The 11651-nt window shown below is 44.3% G+C and overlaps 1 protein-coding gene across 3 annotated transcripts in view; it reads right to left on the bottom strand.

Annotated features, from left to right (window-relative positions):
• Positions 1–7085, bottom strand: part of FXR1 (FMR1 autosomal homolog 1) — a 31405-nt gene extending 24320 nt beyond the window's left edge. For all 3 annotated transcript variants that reach the window (XM_081911008.1, XM_081911009.1, XM_081911007.1), the window contains exon 1: positions 6882–7085. In XM_081911008.1, the coding sequence (XP_081767134.1) occupies positions 6882–6932 (51 nt within the window). In that variant the 5' untranslated portion in view covers positions 6933–7085. The remainder of the gene's footprint in view (positions 1–6881) is intronic.
• Between the last annotated feature and the right edge of the window lie 4566 nt (positions 7086–11651).

Genomic DNA, 11651 nt, shown 5'->3' on the forward strand with positions numbered 1-11651 from the left:
TAGCTATAGAACTGTTCATCATGCTTCACATTGCTAGTTTGAAAACACTCCTGCAATGAGCATCCCATAAAAAGGGGTTTAATCTATGCATGCAAGAGTGCACTGAAACAGGCTCCTCATATGATACTGTGATGTGATTTCCACATAAGAACTATACTATCTCATTTATGCACATCTGATCACTTTATGATGAAACATGAAACATGCCAAGTTTCTCAAATAAAAACAAGTGTATGAATTCTATACTGATCAAGAATCAGTATAGAATGAAATTTGTACTATGTTGTACTTGGCAGGAGTTCAACCAACATAAAAGCTTTAATGATCTGAACAACGAAGAATTTGATAGTTTATTTCAGGAATGGAAAGGCTTTGCCCTTCAGATGTTGTTGGATTCCTCTTCCCATCACCCTTAGCTAGATTAGTGTTGTCCAAACTTTTTTCAAAGAGGGCCAAATTTGATGAAGTAAAGGGCCATGAGGGCTGACCAAAGGGCCAACCAAAGTTGGTGACCTTTTTTTTAGGATTGAAGTTGTTGAGGTTTTTTTTATTATTTTTACCCCAAAGTTGTTGAGATTTTCTTAGGACTGAAGTTGTTGAGGGTTTTTTAAGGATTTTTAGCCCACGAAATAAACTGCCGCAGGAGCCGGATTGAACAGCGGGCCGGATTAGGCCTCCAAAACAGACTTTGGTCAATAGTCATGGATAATAGGAGTTGTAGTCCAACATCATCTATAGGGCCACAGGTTCCTGATCCCTGGTTTAGCAGGTTCATTTTATCAGAAGTCAATGTCACATCACAAAGTCCTTTGAAAAAAATCATAGATATATTGAGACCATTATTTTGAAAACCTCTCCATTTCTCTGAATATGTTAGTTGTCCAGAAAACTATTCTTAGAATCATAGAATCATAGAGTTGGAAGAGACCACAAGGGCCATCGAGTCCAACCCCCTGCCAAGCAGGAAACACCATCAGAGCACTCCTGACATATGGTTGTCAAGCCTCTGCTTAAAGACTTCCAAAGGAGGAGACTCCACCACACTCCTTCTTATTATGCTACTTTGTACACTGGGATTTCAAACTGATTTTTCAAAATCATAATACACCCAAAGGAAAAAATAGTGTTTTACAGTGGCATAACAAGAAATAAAATATTTAACTTCCTATTTTCTCAAGAGCCTCTACTATCAAAACCAGATAACCTAAAATAAGCTTACAGCTATGCAACTTGCCAGTGACTGTGAGATAGCCAAGTAAAGCTCAGTCCGAAAGAGATATGTCTCATGGGCAGCAGAAAGTAAAAAGTACTGGTAAAGAACAAATACAGCTCAAAGTAACCACTGGAAGCAGATATTAAAGCATAGTTTCAAAATTGCAAAAATCTATGTATCATTTGAATTTGACAAAAATGTTGTGCCTTCTTCCTTTGAGTATGACATTGTCCAGTTTCTAACCTGCACTAATTTAACAATGGCTAGCGCTATGCAAACTATTTCATTGCAAATTTCCAAGTTCTTCTGAAATTGTAAACATCATCCAATATTAACACTGGATTTCCCATAACATTTTTGGCAAAAGTTTGTTCTAAAACTCTGATTTCACAGTTCTTGACAAAAATAGTCAGTCCTTTGTTGTTGGCATCTGTCTATCTCGGGATACAATGGAAAAAGGTGTAAACTTAAACTGTTGAGAGATTTACACCACCTGCTGTGGCTGTTGAGAATGATATGGGAGAGACATGTTTTACTGCAGCTGGGGCAGATGAAGGCATCTGATTGTGCTGCTACAGGCACACCATGGTATGTCTTCCCTCTGCACTCCTCCCTGCAGTCATTCCTCCTTTGGTCACTACTGTGGTATACAACCTGACTGTTCGGCTCCAGGCACTGTGGTCTTCTGCAAGGGATTCAAGTTTGCAGACCTCTTTGTAATGCAGAGAAGGTACTCATGAGAGAGGAATTAATACTGGCTTTCAGCATTTCTGTCCTGGGGCTTTACCACATGCCTGAGAGTTGATGGGGTTCTTCAGTTCATCCAGGGAGGCAGGGAAATCCAGCTTTTCCAAGAAAGGCAGAGTCTGGATGCTATCAATTGCTTTGTTGGAAACCATGTTTTCCTGGGAGTACAGTTCTTGATAGTGCTCTGCCCATCACTTTATCTACCAACAAGGTTTTCAGCAGTGCAGTTTTCCTGCCTGTTGGTCCAAAGGCTGTCTTCATGCCTTCAAAATTACATCTTGTGATGCTTGCCACACTAAGAAAGGCAAGAATTGCTAAATAATGTGCCAATATAAAAACACTACTAGAGGTAATTTTCTGGAGACAGAGTAAAATATTCCCCAAGGATCTCAGTAGCTTGTAAATGATTATAAACTGACCACTGTACACAGAGGAAAAACCTGAAAAGTACTGGCATTCAATCTGACTTCGGAAGAGTACATAAGAAAAGCCTTGCTGGATTATATCAGAGGCCTCTCTAGTCCAGCGCTGCTTCCCACAATGATCAACCAAATGCCTATGGAAAGTCCACAAGCTGGATGTTGAGGGCAACAGCCCTCTATTGCAATTGTTCAACAGCAACTGGTATACTGGAGGCAGTATACAGACATAACTAGTAGCCACTGAAAGGCTTAACCTCACTAGAATTTAGCCAGTCCCATTTTAAATCCTTCTTAAATTGAAGTTGATGCTAGTGTTTCCAGTCAATTTTAACAATAGTAGCACCACAGAGATTTCAGTGCGCAGGCATACCAATTCTTGAAAGTACCAATGGCAGTGTCACAAACTCATATATATAAGCTAGGTGCCAAATGGCTCCTTAAACTAGGATTAAAGTTGCCAACAAGGAATGCCTAGTTGCCATTTTTGGAGCAGACAGCTCAAAAGTCATATTTTGCAATACGACTTTTTGGTTCCTAAAGCTCATTCTGACTGTGAAGATAAAACAGGCTTTCTCAACCCTGGCCCTCCAGATGTTTTTGAGACTACAATTCCCATCATCCCTGACCATTGCTCCTGCTAGCTAGGGATCATGGGAGTTGTACGCCAAAAACATCTGGAGGGCCGAGATTAAGAAAATCTGAGATAAACTATAACTGACAGAATTCTACAGGACATTTTCCTAATGTATGAATAATAATAATAATAATAATAATTTATTATTTATACCCCGCCCATCTGGCTGCGTTTCCCCAGCCACTCTGGGCGGCTCCCAATCAGTATTAAAAACAATACAGCATTACATATTAAAAACATCCCTAAACAGGGCTGCCTTAAGATGTCTTCTGAACGTCAGGTAATTCTTTATCTCTTTGACATCTGATGGGAGGGCGTTCCACAGGGCGGGCACCACTACCGAGAAGGCCCTCTGTCTGGTTCCCTGTAACCTCACTTCTCGCAATGAGGGAACCGCCAGAAGGCCCTTGGCGCTGGATCTCAGTGTCCGGGCTGAACGATGGGGGTGGAGACGCTCCTTCAGGTATACAGGACCGAGGCCGTTTAGGGCTTTAAAGGTCAGCACCAACACTTTGAATTGTGCTCGGAAACGTACTGGGAGCCAATGCAGATCTCTCAGAACCTCTCTGAAGCTGTCCAGATCCGAGGATCCCCCAGGCACGCACCTCCAGATGGTGGAGACGTCAGGCGGCATCCTGGCATCTTCACTTGGTTGCAAGTGGTCGATAGCAGGTGCAAAATGCGTCTGGCACCTGGTGAGTTTCGAATGCTGGTGCCAAGTTATGGCTACAGGGTTTCTAAGGCTAGCTTCAATTTGAAATCAAAAGTACCTGCATCAACTGAAAAAGTCAGTCAGCTTTTTTTTTTTAGTAACTGGAGACCAGTCCACACCAGATTTAAAATAAATATATAAATAAATAGCAACCATCTTTAACTGGAAATAAATAACTGTTGATAGCTTCCATATCCATAAACTATATTTCTGGTTATTTATTCATTGTTATAACAGGTGGGAAACTTGTGATATGAAGTATCAGATGTTGCCAGACATCCTCCAATGTCAGATCCTCCAATTCTCATCACTCCAGCCAGCATGACCAAAGGTCAGGGATGATGGGGGATGTGGTCCAGTAACACCTGACTAGCCACAGGTTTCACAGCCATGTATTAGGTCATGAACAAATCAAGCCCCGTATGGCAGCTTACTAATAACGGATATATTTTTAAAAATTCATCCATCTGAGCACTCTGAAGCAATTATTGTCCAACAGGTATTGTTGGACTACAAATCTCATTGTCTCCAATTACTGGCACACTGACTAGGGCTGATGGGAGTCAGGAATCTAACAATATCTAAAGACTACAAGTTGCCCATCCCTGTTGTAGATAAACATGCTGGGTGAGGGAATCATAACTAGCCATAATTTTGAAACAAGAATCTAAAAGCAAGTATAGTCACATGGATTTTGCATTCTGTCAATATATCCTCCCCGAGTTATTCAGGAAATTAAAACAGGATGGCCTGCATTCAAATGGAGGATTTGGAATTATTTTTGTGTCAGTCACAATATATATATAGTCACTAGCCAATCACAAAAAAGAAATCCAAGAGTAAGTTAAACATTTCCAGATTTGCCAACTATCAAAATTGTAAGCTCTCCAATTCTTACACGGCCTATCAATATCCAGAACCTTTTCAACTTGGATCCCAGGCCCACCTATAGCAAAGGGCTACTTACAACAGTAGCTAACAACTCCACAAATGCTAAAATGTGATGTCTTAAATGCCCTGGAAATCCTGGCTTTACATTAGCAGCAACTAGGCCCAAGCAATGTTCAATTGGTGCTGTGATCCATGATAATAACCATATATGCCTGGTATGTGACTGCCTGAAGCAATTATCACTGATTAAATTCAGTCTCAGTGAGACCTTGTATTACTTTTACCACCAACAAGGAGTTCCAACTATTATTGCCAGTAGGTTGGTTTTATTTAAATCACAGACTTACCATTCTGAAAACAACACTTTCCTCCTCCTCCCATCTGCACACATGAAAAAGCAGAATAGAAAACTGACTTCTTCAAAAATAAACGCTTGTGCTAGCTGAGCGAGGAAGCTTCAAGGCCAAACGGATTCAGCAAAGTATAAACATAATTTCATCACATGTACATACTGAAGTTGAACAATATTTTCAAAATGCTGAATGAAAAACTTTCACTTAACATGGCACTAAACTTGAACATTCTAACCTTTACTATGGCTTTGCATTTGAGAATATCTTAAGATATGCCTTTCAACACTCCTGAAGTCACAAAACTAAAGTATGGCACAGGTATGTTGCACAAGGTCATAAAGAAATAAAATGGCAGGCAAAATACTTCTCAGAAATTCCTGACACCACTAACCAGTAAAAAGGCCCTACTGAGAAAATATATAAATTTTAGAACAAAGGAACTGCCTATATTCTGATATATTTGTAAAGCTTATATAAGACTTTAAATTTCTTTATTCCACAGATGAAGAGTAGGATCCATGTTGATAAGTATATGAATTCAAGTACAAAATGCAAATGTAGTGTAATTAGAGTTTCAAAACTTTATTGCAAGGGAGTCCCCCTCACCTTAAGTTTTACAAAATTGCCATTGGTATTGCATGGAATGTCAACTAGCAACAAACTTTAAATTCCCAGTTATTCTTGCCACAACACCCACCCAAAACACAGACATAGTGAATAGTTTTGCTGTAAATAGCATACATTTATGATTAAGTATAAATAAAACTTTCACAGTGCGCAGATAAAACTGTAATTCACAATGCTGGCTCCTATCAGTGCTCCTGTAGAGGAACAGAGGCCTCATGCCATAAAAAGGTCTAGGATTTTCAAGCATCCAAGGCTTGGCTTAGGGAGAAAGACTGACAGCAACAGCTGAGAGTATCCTGTATTGATCCTGTAACATCCTGGCATACAAGAGAGGGTGGCAGTGAAGAAAGCTTTCTGGTGACATAAATAAACTCAAGAGTCTGTAAAAGTATTACGGTTGTCGTGCATTCCTTACTTTATGAAGGAGTAGCATATTTAAAACAGAATAACCTGCATTTTGGGTGAAGAATCCCACACCTTTCAACCTACCTCTAGCCCTAGCTTGCACAAATGTTCTCTAAAAGCCAAACCACAGAGGTTGGTCTACTTATCACCAGAGGTGTGACTCCATGCTGCCTGACCTGAATCTAATATTAGTAAAAGGATATAAAATGTATTTTGACTCACAGCAGAGGGCACCCCCACCCCCCTCACAAGTGACTCATAACACCCCCACCCCACCCCACCCGTGTCCTACTTGGGGCACTGAACACAATGAACACACCACAGTAAAATAAAATTCAGAAGCTCCCTTTCCCACCCCCCACTTTTACCGAGGTAACAAGGCCAAAAAAAAGCCTTCCAACACAAAACCCTCCAAAAGAGGTTTCTCAAGGTGCTTCACAAAGTCAGCCCTGGCCTGCCCTGTCCCGGGAAGCCCCTTCGCACGTTACACCGCTTTCCAGGAGTGTCCAAAACGAAAACGCGTTACCTCAACACTGCGGGGACACGTAACGCACCCAGAACTTGGGCTCTCCCCACGACCTCTCCCCTTACCCGTGTCCCACCCACCCACAAGCCCCTCCCCAAAGCCCCAAACCACACCGCCCCGCACCCCTCGCCTCACACACCCTTTATCCTCCCCACCCACCCAAAAAAAGAAACCGCTCAACCTTCCACTGTCTGCCCGCTCCGGCCTGGGCCAAAGGCTCCCCCGCTCCGAGGGTGGCTGCCGAGGGCCGCCCACCCCTCCGGCCCCAACCCCGCAGTAACGGGCCGTCCCCCGTCCCCCCGCCGAGGCCGCTCCTCCCCGGGCTCCCGGCGGCGAGAGGGCGAGGCGTACCTTGTAGAAGGCCCCGTTGGAGCCGCGCACTTCCACCGTCAGCTCCTCCATGTTGGGGCCGCAAAGGACGCCGGGACGGGCTTCTAGAAACTATCTCCACCTGAGGGGGAGAGAGAGAGAGCGAGAGACTGGAGGGAGGGGAAAGAGGGAGGGACGGGGCGCCCTCGGGGCTTTCCCCCCTTCCTCACACCCGACGCAGGCCCAGGGCCGAGGGAGGAGCGGAGCAGGCGGGAGGAGGAGGAGGAGGAGGAGGAGGAGGCCAAGGGGCGGGCGGCGCCGCCCTCGAGTCTCAGCCGCCGCCGCCGGCGACTCACGGAGGCGGAGGGATCTCCGCTCCCTCAGGCCTCACCGCCCCCACCTCCGCCTCGCGCGCGCCTCAAGGGCGGGCGACGCCGCCTCAGGCCGCGAAACGGGAGAAACAAGATGGGGGACGAGGGCTCGTTTTCCTTGCTCCCTTGGAGAGGCGGGAGGCGGGCGTTTCGTTCTTATTTTATGCTACCTTTCCTATTAAGCGGGAGTTGCACTGCTTCGTCCTCCTCACGACGTCCTTCTCCCGCTTCTTCGCGCACACGCGCGGGAGAAACGCCGCCTCACGCGACGGTTTGCTCCAGGAAAGCCCTCGCAGGCGGGGGCGGCGTGTGTGGGGGGGGAACGCTGTTTAAAGGCGCCTTGAATCAAACCCGAAGGGGGGGAAGAAGGGTGGGATCCGCGCGCCCACTTCTATAGAGGCGAGGCCTCGGCGCAGTCGCTGGCCCCGTGACGGGAGATAAGCTGCGTTCAGACGTGCACGCAGAGGTGCTGCCTGTCCCCGCGCGCTGGTGGGCCGTGGGAGTTGCCGCCGGCCGTAGCTGCAAAGCGCGAGCGCGCAAACACGCCAAGCCGAGGGCAGAGTCGCCCTGGCCCAAATGAGCTGTTGGCTTTGTTGACACGCAAGATTAAAGAGTCGTTGGCTACCTGCAAAGGTCTCTAGGTTCCCCGCGCACAGAGACCAGAGGTTCACCAGCCGGACATGGAGGCAAGAGCCCCAAACCTGAATGTAATCTGGGTGTAAAGCCAGGGGGGAAAGCGGGGCGGGGTCCGGATCCAGCTGATCTGCTTTTCAATGATAGTGTTCCCTTGTTTGTTTTCACTGAACGCACCTGAGATCAGCGACCAAATCCATCGCAATGTGTGCATACATGCACTTTGCGACTGCAAGGGGGGCGTTGTACTCCATACTCTGCCACGAAACTCTGAAACTTCTTTAATAAGAGGCTCTCGGAAGCATCTTGGCAGCCTTTTGCGGAGATCACACTGCCTGGCCATACTAATGTGCACGCAGAAATAATCTAAAACCTGCAAATAATTAAACCGACATAAACCAAAATGCCATCAGAATAATTCAAGTAAAACTGAAAAGCTTGAGAGAAGAAAAGCATTGAGGGAGAGTGGCATTGAACCCCACGGAGTACGTGCTGCTTTTTTTAACCACACAGTAGAGTTGTTCCTGGTGCAGTAGTACAGTAGTGGGGAAAGGCCAACATTATAATAAAAAAATAGAAGAATATTTGCTGCAGTAAGGCCCACTGTTACTTTTGTACTGGTTTTCTTCCCTGCCGTTCACTATGATGCAATGGTGGGCACAAGAAATATTTTTGAAGTGTGTTAAAAGTGAACCAAAACATTTATTTGTCTTATTTCTAGACCACCCATAAGAGATTCTTAAAAAGAATCTAGATAAAAACAGTCCTATAATGCTATTATCAGGGACTATGAAAAACTAATTAGGTAACTTAATGCTTAATTTAAAGGCGAGGGACTATGTTGCAGGTAGTTCTTTGCAAACTATTTATGGTAGATTGTCCCCAGTGGAAATGTGTACAGGTTGCACCTAGACATACAACAGAAAAGCTATACAAAAGCCATAAGATTTGAAATTGCTAAGATTCTGCTAATTTAAAAAGAAATTGACAGAGCCACGAGAAGCACCCACAAGGCTATATTTGGAATATTATTCATACTTCTGGACCGATAATGATAAGGCTTACCTTGGCGTGCTGCAATCTACATGTGAATTTGCCTGATTAAAGTTGTTTGTGCTGGAAATATAAATGCCGGAGTGTTTAGGAGGCAAGGTGTATTTCACAGGCTGATGTGGAGGGCCAGTTACTGCTGCAGGGAAAAAAATAAAACATTTTGAGGGGACGGCTAAGGAAGGAGCAACACAGAACAATTGAAGCTTGAAATGTTGATTATACCAAATCCTTTTTAAGTTTACATGATTAATGTACATGTGACTGAATGTGACTCAGTAGACTGATGCACAACACTCTTTGCCTGAAATAATAGGATTTAAGTCAACAAGCAGCCTGATTCTCAGGGTTCTCAGACTTGCTCTCACCCATGTTCTGCCTAAAAGGAGCAAGGCCTGTTGTTGTTGTTTAGTCGTTTAGTCGTGTCCGACTCTTCGTGACCCCATGGACCAGAGAACGCCAGGCACCTCTGTCCTCCACTGCCTCCCGCAGTTTGGTCAAACTCATGCTGGTAACCTCGAAAACACTATCCAACCATCTCGTCCTCTGTCGCCCCCTTCTCCTTGTGCCCTCCATCTTTCCCAACATCAGGGTCTTCTCCAGGGAGTCTTCTCTTCTCATGAGGTGGCCAAAGTACTGGAGCCTCAGCTTCACAATCTGTCCTTCCAGTGAGCACTCAGGGTTGATTTCCTTCAGTATGGAGAGGTTTGCAGTCCATGGGACTCTCAAGAGTCTCCTCCAGCACCACAATTCAAAAGCATCAATTCTTCGGCGATCAGCCTTCTTGATGGTCCAGCTCTCACTTCCATACATCACTACTGGGAAAACCATACCTTTAACTATACGGACCTTGGAGCAAGGCCTACCCCTTTCCAAAGAATTTCCATAGATTTAAGCAGGCTGGTAGGGAAAGGATTGTTTCAGCATGCATCTGGAATGCTTCTTGGAACCCATAGATTGGTTTCAGTGGGATGAAATAATTTTAAAGCGGCATTATTGTTGACAACCAGTCAACAGCCATTTGTGGGACTGAGAAGCAACACGGGGCAGTAATATACCTAAAATGGCCAATGGTGCACATATGCTTGTACATGTCTGGATATCTATGGGTTATTCAATGCTTGGACCTGGTTCACACATGCACAAATATTTCATGATTTCTAATCTCCAGATTTTATTTCACTTTATGATTGGCAGTAATGTGAAGCACTAGTAAAAAAAAAAGCAACTCTAATAATCTGCATCCTTAATCACAGAATAAGGAGCAGAAAATGCATTAGTGATCGTGGTGATATAGCCGCAATAAAAATTAAGCACCAAGACTGCTCTGTTTCTAAACTAAACTGAATTTGCCCTGCTGTCAAATGTTCCAGGTCATCTGCCAACCAAGTTATAAATTGTATTCTCCGATTCCACTGGGTTTCTTTTGCATCCTTTGAGCTATGAGGTTAGAGTCTGCTCCAAACTGCAATTTGTACCACATTCCATAATAATCCTAGCTAACTGGGTTTTCAGCCTGTATCCGAAACACTGGGATTTCCCCTCCCCCTGCTGGGTAGAATTGGTACTTCCAAGCAAAAGTCTTTCTCCAGCATGGGAAATGTTAGTGAAGACTGTAGGAGAGAAATGGCCGAGTGTTAGATGCTGAATACATTAAAACGTTATTAATAAAACTGGGCTAGTAGGAGACTAATGAGAGGAGGGAGAAAAGAGACATGAGAAGGCAGAAATGAGATGGACAATGAATAATAGAAAGGACAAAAGAGAATACAGGGCAGTGCAAGAGAAAAAAGAGCTGAAAATATATTTCTGTGTGCATGTTATATATGTGACAATCTTCCCTTTGAGAAAAGTCAGCATGATCCAGAGGCCTAGGAACTTTAGGGGCAAATCTTACAATTTCTGTGAACTTCCACGGCCACATCCGTAGTATGTATTTAAAGCACTACTTTCCCCAAGGAATCCTGGGAACTGTAGTGCTGAGAGTGGTTAGGAACTGCCACTCACAAAGCTATAATTCCTAGCACCCTTAACACGCTATCGTTCCCAGGATTCTTGGGTGGGGAGGAGGGACTATGGCTGTTAAAGTGGTATAAAGACTCAGCTATACAGCTGCAAATGAAACGTTTGAATAGCAATATACAATGTGACACTAGATCAGGGGTTGTCAGCCTGGTCCCTACCGCTCACTAGTGGGTGTTTCAGGATTCTAGGTGGGCGGTAGGGGGTTCTACGACACAAGCTGAATCCTTCCATTGAGCACTGGTGGGCGGTAAGGAAATTTTACCATCAAGAAAGATGCATTTCAGGCTCAGTTTCCCAACTGTAAAATATGAAGTGTCGAGGTGGACTTTATAGGGCTGTTCCCGTGCTGGTTTCTACAGCAGCCCAATAAGATAAGGCACCATACTTACTTTGCAGTTGGAGAGTGACCATTCAGATTGGAGTAATTTTAGTAATACAATAGGCATTGTTATGACAACTACCCTGGGATTTGTTAATTTTTTTAAAGAGCAGTATATAAATAAACAAATGATGGAGCATAAAATGATGTATGAGGGTGCTCCTTTGTCCAGAGAAGGACAAAAGCAATTACGTTTCTCCCCACATGTCTGCTTCTTTGGAGAGCAGTCACTGTTTTGTAAAATTTGCTGATTCATATTCCACGTTTTTGGAACATACGGTACATTTAAAGCACCCCACCCCAAAAGAATCCGGAGAACTATAGTTTACACCTCACAGAGCTATAATTCTCAGC

This window comes from Podarcis melisellensis (genome assembly GCF_964234715.1).
Source record: "Podarcis melisellensis genome assembly, chromosome: 5".
NCBI classification, from domain to species: Eukaryota; Metazoa; Chordata; class Lepidosauria; order Squamata; family Lacertidae; genus Podarcis; species Podarcis melisellensis.